Raw genomic sequence first — 16,067 nt, forward strand, 5'->3', positions numbered from 1 at the left:
CGCGCGTCTGGCGTACTAAATTATAATCCTGGTGCCTTTGATAACATTTTATGATCAAACAAATTGCCACATGTCATAAATATTCTTGAAAGTACAACACACTTAATTGTATTACTTGTGTTAAAATTGTGTCTTTGGAATTCAAAAACCGTTACATGTGAATCAGTACTACCAGGCTAAGTGGTATATGCATAACTGTGTTATTAAAATTCTCTCACTATAAATACTTGGCAACAAATTGAAATACATTTTTCTTGGATTATAAATTGATGATTATGTTTAGTTATTTTGTTAAGGGTTAAATAACAATTTGCCAAACAATTTGGCGATTTTTACAGATATGTCTATTCATCAATCTAGACTGCCTCATTTACTTGTGTGTTTTGGTCTATTTTTCTACAAAATTTATAGCTATTCTAAAATAAGCCATGTCATTGTAACTGAGAGAAATTCTGTTTATTTCTCTTTGTGGTTTATTAAGTCATCATAGCACTTCTATTTGTGTTAAAGCTATCAAGAAAACTAAAAACAAGTAATTGTTATATTTGTATTTAAAGTTTTGTACTATTTTTGTTTTCTAAAATCAGCCATGTCATTTGTTACTGCGAGAAATTCTGTTGATTTCTCTTTGTGGTTCATTTAGTCATCATAGTACTTCTATTTGTGTTAAAACTATCAAGGAAACTAAAACCAAGTAATTGTTATACCTGTATTTTAAGTTTTGTACTATTTAGTGTGTATGATTTAATGTATTCACACTATAGTGTGTGATGATATTTTGTAATTGTGTGATAACATTTTTTTAGGGAATTCGATATTTGCTGTACCACTGTTTATTAACCAACTAAGTGCATTATTGCCAAAATTGACTGTTTATTAAAAATTACATATTTTCTGTAATGGCCCTATTTTTCTGTAATGGCCATGTTTTTTCTGTAATGGCCCTGTTTTTCTGTAATGGCCCTGTTTTTTCTGTAATGGCCCTGTTTTTTTCTGTAATGGCCCTGTTTTTTCTGTAATGGCCCTGTTTATCTGTAATGGCCCTGTTTTTTTCTGTAATGGCCCTGATTTTCTGTAATGGCCCTGTACTAATGCCCAGTTTGTCTGTATTAAGCCATGTTTGGGTTTTTGATAAAGTTAATAAAACTAAGTTGTTAAGAGTAAAATACCTTTTTGTATTTTATTCAATTTAGTAACCAGCAACCAACATTAAAAAACCATATAAAGGGATCACTGTTTATCCTGTTTTTTAACACATATCTCTTTCTACTTAATATCTGGGATATTTTTGTATATTAAAAGCTTTATAATGGTGAAGTACAAATTGTTTTGTTCAAACTAAAATGTCATTAAAAGAGTAAGACAGTACATCAAGTTAGCAGCAACACATACACTTTTGTTCAGTTGATTAATAAATGTATTAAGAAATGGGTGTTTTTATAATGGCCCTGTTATATGTCCTTGGTCAGTAATAATGGCCTCGGATGTCTGTAATAGCCCTCGGCGTTGCCTCGGGCCATTATAGACTTCCTCGACCATTATTACAGACCTTGGACATATAACAGGGCCATTATAAAAACACCCATTCATTAATACCATAGTATTCCGATGTAAATAATGACAATATCACTATACCAATTAAAATTATATTTTTGTAGTGTTTTGAGAAATGATTTTACTTTGTTGTCGCGTATTACTTGTGAAACATTCAATGTTTTAAAATGGGGATTTTCTGTATAAACCCAATAATTATGTAGACTTTTGAAGCCCAAACTTTCCAAAGCCTAAAAATATGCAAATGAAAGATCCAATAACTATACCAATGCAGAACGACATGTTTATGTAATTATAGCAAATTTTTTGGTTGAAAAAACATTTGTATTTGTTATTTCAAAACAATAATGTTGTCAACGGTTAACCGGTTAACCGGTCGAACGACCGACTACCGAATACCAAAAACGCAAACCGGTTAACCGGAATTTTTTCAAATTTGATAGATTTGATATAAATTTGTAATGAAATTATTAAATAGTTATTGTTCTATTAGAAATTGTCGTCGTGGTAATTAATTTGACAGATCAATTGTCTAGTATATTGATTGCTATTGATAATCCTAAAAACATAAAATTAATTAGAAATTGGCTCTCAGCTCGGGCCAATATCTTACAGAAACATAATTAGTATATATGTTTGTAACTGTCACTTTAAATCAGTAATACATTTAAATTTTACGATTTACTTTATTATTTCATTTTTGTTCCAATATTGTGTAGACCTACATCTGAATTTGCATCCTCCGAAATGCTAACTCAAAAATTAGAAAACGCAAACCAATGTGAATGTACTCAATGTATACGTGATAGTAAGAGTAACTTGTTTAATCATTTCAACTTGAAACACTTCACATCATGCACATTATTGACAACAAGTAAAAAGGAAATAATAATCGGTGTCAGATATATTCAATTCTACCAGATCAAGAAGTGTTTTTTTTTTAAACTGAAGGTGGTACAAACGCTATAGTTGATACGGTGTATTTGATTATTAAGAGTCGTCAAACTTCGCCATGAATTACGAATAAGACGTATGATTTCTTTATGTTTTTTTTTAAGAAATATGACGAAATACATTTTACACACGGCTACTTATGTATTCAGTAAATAAAGTTAAAATATGTGCTATCTGCTTATTTCGGGCATCGACAGTCAAAACGATCGTTTTAATGTCAATTTCGTCTAAATCACAAAATCTTGTTAAGCACTATAGTAGTAAATACTGCTGCTTCAATGCAACAAAAAGAGAGCGAGAAAATCACGTACATGCAAAACATACATTTTACAAATATAGATAAATTGATACATAGGCGGACATGCTACTATTTTTTATTAGTTTATCTTCTCAAAATACAACACTTGTCAATTAATTTATGAACATTCTTTTTTCCAGTGTGTATCCTTTTGTTTTATAATTGAGATGAAAATATATATTGGCTGAACTTTACGTTTCAGGTATTGAAAAATTAAAACCAAAATGAAAATGACTGAAGCAGTTATATCAACATGTATTTTCCTGATACACATTGCAACAGCAAAAGGTATTGGATTGTAAAATTTTCTCATCAAATACTACTGAATATAAAACCCTATGTTTTTTTCTTGACTACCTTTTAAGTAAAGATGCTATACATTAATATTAAAAAAAATATTCCTATATGTTGAACTTCTTTCCTAAGAACATTTTGTTTTGTCAAATATCACTTTTTAAAAAAAAACCATTTAAAACCGAATGTTTCTTTTCAAAATTTAGGTGAGGCGTTGTACATTTAAAATTCTTTGGACATGCATATGTTTCACTTCTTTCCTAAAATCATTTTGATTTTTTTTTATATTTTTTCATCAAACATTTGTATTACAAATAAGACACAATATCTCTAATGCGAAGTTAAGTTTTTTCGGCATTGTCTTTTTGTTGTGTAAGCTTTAGCTGTATTATTGGCTGTTGATCTTTTAAAAAAAATGAGATTAAAAAAATAAATGTGAGTATGTATGCAGAAATGTGCACAGACGTAATGATAAACACAAAAAGAAACCCACATAGAAAATAGTTTCAGATATCTAAACCAAGCAAACGGGATTTATATTTATAGAACTTAACAAACATCATTCAAAATGAAACATATTTGGTTACAGTCACATTTTGTTATGAAGAGTGAGATGCTTTGTGCTACAAATGTGATTTTAAATTATTCTGTCTAAACACAACACTCTGTCACAAATCTAACAGATGAAAGCAGTCACATGACAGCATCATATGAAATCCAAACACAAAACATATCTTTCACATGTTTCAATTTGGTTTTCAATTTACAATGTAGCAGTATTATTAACAAAATGTATGATATAAGCATTGACACAAAACGAAACAGATAAATCGATATCACTCAAAATATGGTATTATAAAGCTTAAGAAATTCCCGATCTAAGATTCATATGTAATTTTTTGTGTATTTTCAGTTATGTTAGAACTACCAGGTGACATGATAGAATTAGGGAAAGAACTTAAATTAAAATGCACAACCCTCAAAGTCATTCCTTCACATAAAAGCAGACAGTGGATAGGTGGTAAAGACAATAAACTGTTATGCTACGATGGCGTAACGGTGGATCCACAGAAATATAAGGAAGAAATGATATCAACAACTACTTATGAACTTACGGTTAAAAACATATCGGAAAATGACTTACAGTGTCAATATGCTTGTCGATTTGGATTTGACATCGATCAGAAATTTCTAGACATAAACGAAAAGAATTTCATTCGTAAGTTGTTGTTTTAGATTGTACTTGTGTTTCAAAATATCTGTTGTGGCCGTTAACAGTCTAATAATCTCATAAATGTTATTATTGATCCTATAATTGTCGTTGGCTTTATATTAAAAGTGCAAACTTCAAGAAATTACTTACGGCTTGGTCATAACCTGTGTTGTGATAATATTAGTAAGCAAATAAACTGTCACAAATTCTTCAAAACTTCGTTAAAATAAGTTGGCAAATAACAAAGGGTAAAACAGTGTGTTACATGAACGGAATTTTATATTTCCCCTTGACATGATGAAACAGCTGTGAATCATAGTTAATAAAGTCGGGTGAAACTACCTTAAATCAGAATACCATATCTGTTCAGTCTTTGTAAAGTTTCATCATGTGTCACAGAAATATATACCCTATTCTAAACCATTCTACTACTAGCTGATTTGTTATAATAATTTCACTACAGTACAATTTAGATAGGGTGTCTAGATCTTTAATAGATTGTGCAAATTTTGACAGTAGTATGAAATTCATGTGTAAGAAATTTCATTCCAACATAGAAAATGACTTGTTTTATCATATTTATAGTTTGTATTTTACCAAAAAACAGAAAACTTTTGTTTGATTAATTTTTTGCAACTTTGCCACATAAGGGCAGGCAACTCAAATGGAAGGGCAGATAATTCAGGTAAAGGTACAATACAATGTGTAAGAAGTTTACCTATTTTATTATGTAACAAGAAAACGGGTACGGTGACCCCTTTTTTCTTCTTCTTAACTGAAAGCATACTATCAAAGCTATCTTCTCATATGTTATCTAAAAATTCTATGGTGTAGTTAACACTTTATTGCCGAAAATTGGGTTTTCCATGCATAATCTATAAAAAAAAATCTGTCAATTTTGAACACCGCGTAGCATTAAATAAGCCAGGTGACACAGTTTTTTTATTATTGTATTTTTTTTTTAAAAGCATGATATAAACTACAAAAAAATCTATCTACCTTAACATGCAAATAAGTTGCCTTGAAACTGTGAATAGTTGACATAGCTGTACAGTTTTAACCAGTTATTTGAGGCAATCGATATAAATCATTATCATGACGGACTGTGCTGAAAAAAACTAGTTGTATCATTGACAAGTTTAAAGTGTTGTTTTAAATATTCGCGTATTTTAAATCTTCTGAAGTTTGTATAAGTTTTAAAAAAAGTATAATAATGTGCTATTTTCAGAACCTGTTTAATCTTCATTGATCTATATCAGAACTTTTCCAAACACCGTCCCCTAAATATACATAATGCATGGTAGCACGGTTTTCCAAGCAGTATATGTATATATCTTTGTTTGAGTATACAATGTATTACAATACTTAAAAATGAAAACTGTGTGACTATTTATTCACAGATATGCCTGATAAAAATGCAACTGATATTGTCTACCAACAACAAAATGGAACATTTATACTGAGTTTCGAACTGCAGAAAGTCTTTCCAAAACCACTTTGTAAGGTTATCATAAAAGTAAGTATCCAGAATGACTTCATAAGAAAAATTACCTCAGAATTGAGCAGCTTGCGTTTGTGTTTGAATATTTTGTCATTGGATTGTCAGTTTGATTTCTTTAAATATCCTTATGGTATCTTTTTCCTTTTTTGTCATCAGTAAGAAAGACTTACAAATACTAGAGAATAGCAAGTGTATGTTTCGAGTGTTATCGTTATTTAAAACATGAGGAAAACAAATAATTGAATCACTATTAGTATTTTACTCTTTGACAAATGCTTTAATGGTTTTCTCTAAACACTCCAGCTTCTTTCAGAAAAAAGTGGCCGCCACGTTATATAGCACAAAAGTTGCAATTACAAATGGCGTTAAACCACCAATAATAAGGCAATCAATATATGATAAATTTATTTATTATACTTGAATCTTCTGTTTATGTAGTTTTCTGTGAAATATGATAAAGTTTATCAACAATTCTACCACATTTTTTCATCGCACTTAAAAACAGAGATTGTAATTTGTATATTTTCGAATGTTATCAGACAATAAAGCCTCTTTGAAAATTTCAGAATTGGTACAGGCATTTTGTCCTGTAGTAAATTTTGGATTCATCCTAGTTTCATATCTTGCAAAAGCAGTCATGGTACATGTATGATAGTATTATACACAATAATGTGTGAGCAAAACAAACAGATGTAAAAGGCACAATTATCAGAGATTAGGGAACAACAGTCAACATGGTGTTCTATTTTAGTCAGTAAAAGAAACACGTATCAATTTAAAAGAATAAACACCAAATGACATATAAACACTTTAGAGACAAAATACATAAGGTTGACTAAGGCAACAATAGTATACCGCTGTTCGAAAGTCATATATAGATATAGGAAGATGTGGTGTGAGTGCCAATGAGACAACTCTCCATCCAAATAACAATTTAAAAAAGGTAAACCATTATATGTTGATTTAGAGAAAACAGATTCGGGTTACTAACTAAAACTGATGGATACACATATACTATAACAAACAAACAACGAAAAAGTAGAACGTAAAGCCAACGGAAAACGCAACACATAAAAACGAACTATAAGATAATAACTGTCATTTGTATGTCCAGGCAACCTACAATAGTAAAGGGGCATCATGTTTTGTGGTCTGTTCGTCCGTTCCTTTGTCTGTCCCGCTTCAGATTAAAGTTTTTGGTCAAGGTAGTTTTTGATTAAGTTGAAGTCCAATCAACCTGACACTTTGTACACATGTTTCCCATTATATGATCATTCAAATTTTAATGCAAAATTAGAGTTTCGACCCCAATTTCACGGTCCACTTTACATAGAAAATGATCGAGCAAAGTTCAGTTTTGAGTCTTTGGTTAAAGTTTTTGGTCAAAGTACATGCAGTAGTTTTTTATGAAGTTGAAGAACAATCAACTTTAAACTGAGTACACATGTTCCTATACTATGATCTTTCTTATTCATTTGCAATATTAAAGTTTGACCCCAATTTCACGGTCCATTACATGGAAAATGATAGTGCAAGTTGGCCATCCGTGTACAATTGACACATTCTTGTTTGACTTGGTACAGCGCTTTTTATGAACAAAATGTGGATTTAACCTATTTTTGTGGCCGGTGAAACCTCGTGCTTTTCTGGCAATGTAAACTATAACACTAAAATGACAACATAGTATGACAGGACTACAGTACAAAAAAATCAAAGACCACTCAGGATTGAGTAAAACACAAATAAACAATAGAACATTTAGACATGCTAATATTTATCAAAGGTACCTGACTTATAATTTGATACGACAGACGCCTGTTTCGGCTTCATAAGACTCATCTGTGATGCTGATATAAAATAGTAAATAAAGCCAAACAAAGATAAAGAGTATTAATGACCCAAAATTTTAAAGAGATGTGTCAAATACGGTTAAGGTTATCTATGCCTGGGATAGGGAATCCTTAGTATTTAGAATTGTTCATACTTTTGCAAACATGTTTAAACAGTTATAGAAATTACCATATAATTGATATTGATGTTGAGACCGACGTTGTGACTACGTGTGAACACGTAAAACAACTAAGGTCAGCAAATAAAACAGCACAATAGAACAATGCATTGTCTGAATCGACTGAATCGACGAGTAAGTTCGGTAAGGGCCATATTTGGCCCCAATTATAAAGTTCATAGTAACAAGACAACAAATGTGTTAAGTTGCCTTAAAGACATGTGAGAAAGTCAAAGAGAACTGTTTTTGTCAAAGTTTAATTCTAACACGTTGATTTTTACAAGCTTAATATTCAAATAAGACATGTAAAATGTCTTCACAAACATTATTTTAAAAGATCTTTGTTGTCGACGTATGCTCTCTATGTTTCCTGTCCAATAATCTATGAAACACTACCCATTTTCATTGCTTTTTCGTGAAAAATCAATATGAGTACAACTCATGAATGAAACGTAAAATGTTCAATAAAATGGCTTACATCCTAGTCAAAGTTTTAGCTATAATTTATCGTGATATTGGTAAATAAATCCGAATTTGAAATTTACGCTAAAAAGGGGGCCATTTTAGGACCTTATCGAACATACTCCTTTGAAGCCACAGGTAAATTTCTTAAAAAATATATACATATTTTTAAAAATCAGATGTATTTCTAAAATAAGATATACTTCAAAAAATTAGATATACTTCTAAAAATTAGACATAGTTCAAGATTAGGTTTCAAATAATGGTATTTGATGTATTTAATTACAATAACAATATTTTTGATATATAATCCGGAATATACGAGTTGTTTTCCAATGGTTTGAGACGTGTGTGCTTCATTTTTTGACATTTGATGAAGATTTACTGTTTTGAATTTTAATTTGAAGTTTTATTTGTTTTATTTTTCAAGTCTTTTTAAATGGCATGAAGATTTATTTATCATTCAGTCAATATTTTTTTCAGAATAGATTAGATAAACTCATTATATATATAACAGGATTCAATTGTGTGTTTCGAATGTAAAATGCTAGACACAGTACATTTTTGCAGAGCATTAATAGAGTTTTGTTTTTATTCGCATGTTATATTTTTCAGGGAGCTAATAGAAATTTGACTGCTACGAATGAGTCAAAGTCTCGTGTTCTATTGAATGTTACGTATGGACTTGAATCTGATGAACCACTTCATAATTGTTTGAAGCCTATTAAGATTGAATGTTTAGTAGGGAAAACGACACATTCATTTACTGCAGAACACACATTTGTGTGCAAGAGTGAGTTGTATGTTTTTAAAGGCGTAGAAAACACATTTATGTTTTGATTTAAAGAATAACTGTACGATGAATGACGAACCTGGAACGTTTTCTTTTTGTTACATTGCATGACTGATGATATACGTCGTTGTTAATCTAAACCACCACCCATGATCTTAAATATGTTTTAAATGATAAAAATATTTTTGATTAATTCACCATGATTTGATAAAACATGTCAGGTTTGTTGAACACAACTATAATTGTTTACTTTATATTATGTTTGTTTTCAGATTTACAGATGGATGAGGAACATAGAATCCCGATCATCATAACAGTGTGTATTACAATTGCACTGCTTTTTGCATTACTTGTTATAGCTGTATTGTATGTTTTGAAAAGGTCTTCAAACACTTGTAAGTATTCCATTTAATTTAGTAATTTTATAAAATACAATGTTAGGGTATGATTCTTTAATAATACGCCTATCAACCAAATATTTTGGAGTCAATCATTATTGCTTGATATTTGGTAATCAGCAAGAAAGACAACAAAACCCGTCAAGTCAGCTTTAAACTAATCCCTTTCGAACAGATGAAAACGGATGGACTAACCCAAATTGACATAAAGAAAAAAACCAAATGTAATCGAGGTTACGTAAAACTAGATAAAATCTAATAATACTTGATTTATAAATATCGGTATTAAAGCTTCGATCATCATTTACAACACATTATGCATTGTTTATATCTAGTTTGAATACTGAAAAAAAATGCATGAACATAGCAAGGACGCGTGCAAAACGAAAAACAGAAGTTCGTGATTGCGATATGATTTAGGATACTAGGATTTTTTACCTGTACAGAAATACACGTTAAGATACAGTTTACTTGATAAGAAGCACAATAAATATTTAGCTGTTATGTTCGATTTACAACTGTTAAGAAGTAGTAATTCAAAACATCAATGTATTTCCATATCACGATTGATACATTATAAAGATTAAAAAAATTATGTCGCTATTAAAAACGGTTGAAAACTAGGTAAACAGTCAACTGTTTATAGAAAAGCTTGAACCAAACAACATTTTATTGGAATGACTAATCTGGTATCTATGGACCAAAGCATTATTCTACGTGTGTTTTGTGAGATACGTGGGCTTTTACGTATATTGGTACACAATATCAATAACTGGTCTTTTTTTTATTTCAATGGTTGACAGCTTCAGTTTTTAAGAGCGTGCTACTTTTGTATTACAGGGAAACATTTATATTCTATTGTACGAAGAAGTGGATACAAATGAAGTTTATAATATTCAACTTCTGCATTTAGAATACGTGCACATGCTTCAGAAAAGAGGTGCGCAATACCAAAGGAATATAATTAGCAGAGATATGGCAAAAAATGCAAAACAACCAAAAATGCAAACACCACCCTGCAAATCACAACAAAAGTTTGAGCAATACGAATCCTGTCAAAAATTGAAAGCAATCTAAACTGCCTCGAAAGTGATGCAGAACGTAAGGGCTATACTGCCATGACAGCCATAAGATGTATCGATCATACCCCGAAAAGATGAATCGGCCACAGGACCACAACTGCCATAGGACACCAACGGCCAGAGGACAACAACGGTAATACTTTGTAAAGACTTATCGTCAATATATTTCTTTATAGATTCTATACATGACGTACATGTATTTTGATACTTATAGATGGCTATTTTGTATTTAAATTCTTCATCATGTTTAATTTTTGTTATATACTTTGTTCAAAACTCGATAACATCAGTTTTATCTGGTATTAATTCTGCTAAGCAGGGAAATATTTATCGCTTCTAGGTGTAATGTTAACTTCACTTTTCGAAAAAGTATGGTTTTAATAGTCATTAATCGTTCACATTTGTTTTCACCAAAGCTAGTCATTAATCATTTACATTAGTTTTCACCAAAGCTTGTCATTAATCGTTTACATTTGTTTTCATTAAAGCTAGTCATTAATCGTTTACATTTGTTTTCACCAAAGCTGATTCAAGTAGTACATGTATCATTGTACAACAAGATGAGAAAAAAAACGCTGTTATTTCCACTGGTACATTCGTCATTTGTCTTGATCATATTGATATTAGTCATGTTAATGTCAGCATATCTTACTTGAAGTTGTCTTAATAGTGTGTTATATTATTCTTTTATTTGTCTTTATGAATATTACTTTTACTGTTTAGTGTGTTTAAGTGATATCAATTAGAAGTGACTGTGTATGTATGTATTTACGTAGATTCCTTTAGTTTACGGAGCACATTAGTCCTTCAACACTGTAGCCAGTGGTCTTAACCACTAATCTACAAAATCATAAATATCCCGTCATTTTGTTATTGTTCTTAGATAATTTTAATAATCTTGTCTTTCATTTTTGCAAATCTTTTTTGTCTATATGCCTTTTTTGTGTTACTTCAATACACATGACGTGGCTCATGGTCAGTGTTCATATTCCCCGTCATTGTGTTATTGTTCTATGATAATTTTGAATCCTTGTGTTTAATTTTTACAATGTGCTTTGCCTATATGTCTTTTTGTGTTACTTTGATACATATGACGTGGCTCTGTACTTATACATCATGCCATTATGTTATTGTGCAATTATGCTTTTGTAAATTTTTGTATTCTCATTTTCATTTATGCTAATGTGCTTTGTCCACACAGCTACTTTTGCATAGGTACTATTTCTGTACTTAAAATCTGTAGCACTGGAAACTTACTTGTAATATTCAATACTATTTCTTTACTTTAGAGTTATTGTAATATTTAGGTACTTGTATTTTCCAGTACTTGATTTGTACTTAAAATATTGGTAAAACAAATACCAAAAATGATAACAGTATTCTATGTTTGAACATCATAACTTAATGAGATTTGAAAAAGACAAACACTCAAAATACTGAATATGTAACCGTGCAACCAAAAATCTGTAGTACTTAAATTTCAAGTACAAATCAAGTACTGTAAAATACAGGTACCTAAATATTAGAATAATTCATAAGTAACAAAATAGTACTGAATATTAAAAGTAGATTTCCAGTACTACAGATTTTTGGTACATAAAGAGTACCTATGCAAAATAGCTGTGTATATGCCTTTTTGTGCTTTTTTGTTACATATTTGTTTGTTGTTATAGTGCTTACGATTATTTTTCATCATAAATAAACAGTTCAGTCATGTTTTACTTTTATTCAAACAATTGAATCATCACGAAAATCCAAAAGTTTTCAAATATTAGACTGGCTGACTCAGCATGTCTCGTAAATCAAAACTATTTGATTCAATAACTAAAACGGACCATATTTGCACTTTATCATGTTATAGATGAATAGTAAATCAGTTATATTTTGATGTCAGGAGGAACTGTAAATTACATTAATGACAGCAATGTTGGAGCACAATGACTACACATTTTTTTTTTGCATCAACTTAAAGTGACAGCATGTCCTCTTTTTCATTCCAAATATTAAATCGTAGACAAATATCAAAAGTTTTCATACCTCATACTGACTCGTATTACATAATTAGTTGTCCGTATCAACCGAAACTGACCATATTTGCTCTTTATTATGTAAATATATATGGCCGTTTAGTACATCAATAATATTTTTTTAGTCAGGAGGGACTGTATGATACACATGACAGCAATTTTGGATAGCAATGCTTACAAAACATTTTCCTGCATTAATTTAGAGTTCCAACATGTCCTCTTTTTATTCAAATTATTTTTCAGTAGTTTTGATACCTCAGGATGGGACGTATACTATTTGTCCGCCTCAACCAAAACTGACAATATTTACGCTTTATCATGTAAGGCCGGACACTTAAATAAGTCATATTTCAATGTCAGGACGGTTTGTTTAATAAAGATGATAGCAATATTGGAACACAATGACTACGAAATGTTGTGCACATCAATTTAGAGTCCCATCATTTCCTCTCTGTATCCTTAATAATTAACCTTCACTAAAGTAGTTCGTAATAGTTCGTGATGGTTTGTATTTAAAACAAAACTATATAAAGGCATCCTCCAACACTGACCTGACTGATTCATTTACTTTATAATGAAAAGTTCTCTTCTTTAAATAGTATACTGTTAATATATCATGTCGGTTGATTGATTTTGTTGGTAGCCTTACGTTCAGGGGCAAATATTTCATTTATGTTCAGATCGAGTATATTTTTCGGACGTTCCAGATATCAATAATTAACGTTATGGATAAGTCTGTCTAAATTGACGAGATGGTACAGATGAATATACAGAACTTATACAAAAATGTAATAATATCTCTTTATTAACACTGTACAATTTTCGTCTGAATACTTGGCAAAACAGAATCTTAAATCATGCAAAACCAAGGCAAACAATTAATAAAATTGAGAATGGAAATGGGGACTGTGTCAAAGAGACAACAACCCGACAATAGGGCAGACAACAGCAGTAGGTCACCAACAGTTCTTCAATGCAGCGCGAATTTCCCGAACCCGGAGGCGTCCTTCAGCTGGCCCCTAAACAAATATATATACTAGTTAAGTGTTAATGAACGCCATACTAAACTCCAAATTGTACACAATAAACTAAAATTAAAAATAATATAAGACTAACAAAGGCAATAGGCTCCTGACTTGGGACAGGCGCAAAAATGCAGCGGGGTTAAACATGTTTATGAGATCTCAATCCCTCCTATACCTCTAGCCAATGAAACTCATAACAATACGCACATTAGAATTCAGTTCAAGTGAAGTCCGAGTCTGATGTCAGATGATGTAACCAAAGAAAATAAACAAAATGACAATAATAAATGAATAAAAACAGACTACTAGCAGTAAACTGACATGCCAGCTCCAGACGTTAATTAAACTGATTGAAAGATTATGTCTTCGTCATATGAATATCAGGCACTATCCTTCCCGTTAGGGGTTAAGTATCATACAATCAAAACATATATGAGAAGAACATAACCAGTGTAATGCCAACAACTGGTTTTTAAATAAATGTGTTTAGTTCCGATGCAAAGACCCTATAAGTGAATCAATATTAACGCCGAGATATGCAATCTTTAATGACCTGACAACTGTATCGTAACTATATCCCTTCTTAATGAGTTTGTTTAAAGGTTTTGTTAGCTTCTGAGCTGAATACTGACATTTTTGTGCTTTATAAAGAATATTTCAATAAAAATATTAGATGTGAAATATCTGAACGTATGAGAAGTCTGCATATTGAGGTATATGTGCGAATGATGTCCTTATACCGCCTAAAAAATTTAGTAAATGTTTTGATACTTTGTGATATCGAAAACACTCGTGAAATAATTTTTCAGTTATACATAAATTTCTCTCGTTAAAATCTAAAACATTGTAACATACACGAGCGAATCGGACAAGTTGAGATATATAAACACCGTAAGATGATGACAAGGGAACGTCACCATCTAAAAATGGATAATTAGCGATAGGAAATGAGAAATCATCTCGTTTATCATAAATTTTAGTATTAAACTTTCTGTTAATGATATAGATATCAAGATCGAGGAAAAGGCAGTGGTCATTGTTAGTATTAGCTTTATTTAAAGTAAGTTCAATAGGATAGATTTCTATAATATACATACTGAAGTCGTTATTATTGAGAGCCACAATATCATTTAAATATCTAAAAGAATTACCAAATTTGTGTATCAGATGTTGTTTCGATGGGTCTTTGCTGACTTCCATTCATTTAATGCATAATTCATGTATTAAATGCACAAAGTTATACTTAAGAAGAGACATTTCAAAAGGGGGAACGAAGCAAGGTAAACCATGATATAAAAAAGATGAAGTGGTGTGATTGCCAATGAGACAACCCTCCACAAGAGACCAAAATGACACAGAAATTAACAACTATAGTTCATCAATGAGCAAAGCCCATACCGCAAAGTCAGCTATAAAAGGCCCCGTAATGAAAATGTAAAACAGTTCAAACGAGAAAACTAACGGCCTAATTTATGTATAACATACTAGTAAGGGTTCCGTTGAACCAAGTGTCTCGCCTACTCTTGCTGCTTATCGCAGGCTCAACAAAAATGAGGAAAAAAGATAATGCACTCGATACTATCTTTAGATTGTGAGTCCAAGTTTGGTAAAAACCCAGGATAGTTTATAAACTGCAGACTGTATGTAAGGTTTATTGGAAGAAAAGCTAAAACTAAGTTCATTTTGAGGCAAAATACGGATAAATAGATACAAAATTTTAACGAAAGTTCCTTTTAGATACTAGTTTTCGATCACAAACATGCTTGTGTCCAAGTTCGGAACAAATCCAGGCTACTTTAAAAAGTTATCAAAATTTTAATAACTTTAACCACAGAGTGAATGTAATGTTTCCTGGCAGAAAAACTAATAAACTAAGTCCATATATAAGTAAAATGCAGTAAAAAGAAATTTTATTTTTACAAAATGCACTTCTGGATACTATCTTATGATCAAAATCAATCTTCTGTCCAAGTTTGTTTTAAATCCAGGCCAGTTTAAGCATGTTAAGAAAGCTGTTAAATTCCTCAAACTTTAACCAAAGAGTGAATATTGGTGGACGCCGCCGTCGACTCAGACTGTCAAGGAGAGTAAAAATAAGTACAGTCGAGTACAGATATAGGCCATTTCAGACTTTTACTGGTATGTAGTGACATTAAACATTCGTTTTCAAAATTCGATTTTCAACTTTCAACATTCGTTGTCACATTTAACAATGTTCAATATTCGTTCTTAACATTCAACATTCGATCTTCAACTTCCAACATTCGATTTCAACATTCAACATTCGATTTTCAACTTTCCACATTCGTTCTCAACATTCAACATTCAATTTTAACTTTAAACATTTGTGTTTAACATTCAACATTCGTTTTCAATATTCAATATTCGTTTCCAGCATTCAATATTCTCTTTTTATATTCATTAATCGTTTTCAACTATCAAAATTCGTTTTTCTTGA

The 16,067-nt window shown here is 30.9% G+C and overlaps 1 protein-coding gene across 2 annotated transcripts in view; it reads left to right on the forward strand.

Moving 5' to 3' along the window:
- The window catches only part of LOC143058911 (uncharacterized), a 54,291-nt gene extending 42,016 nt beyond the window's left edge, over positions 1–12,275 (forward strand). Inside the window, exons 4-9 of one of the 2 annotated variants that reach the window (XM_076232386.1) lie at positions 3,009–3,094; positions 4,014–4,319; positions 5,714–5,829; positions 8,900–9,077; positions 9,350–9,472; positions 10,316–12,275. In XM_076232386.1, the coding sequence (XP_076088501.1) occupies positions 3,031–3,094; positions 4,014–4,319; positions 5,714–5,829; positions 8,900–9,077; positions 9,350–9,472; positions 10,316–10,359 (831 nt within the window). In that variant the 5' untranslated portion in view covers positions 3,009–3,030 and the 3' untranslated portion in view covers positions 10,360–12,275. Of the gene's footprint in view, positions 1–2,677; positions 3,095–4,013; positions 4,320–5,713; positions 5,830–8,899; positions 9,078–9,349; positions 9,473–10,315 lie in introns of those variants that run through there. The other variant, XM_076232387.1, reaches the window with a different exon arrangement.
- Positions 12,276–16,067: the final 3,792 nt, after the last annotated feature.

This window comes from Mytilus galloprovincialis, chromosome 14 (genome assembly GCF_965363235.1).
Source record: "Mytilus galloprovincialis chromosome 14, xbMytGall1.hap1.1, whole genome shotgun sequence".
Taxonomy (NCBI): domain Eukaryota; kingdom Metazoa; phylum Mollusca; class Bivalvia; order Mytilida; family Mytilidae; genus Mytilus; species Mytilus galloprovincialis.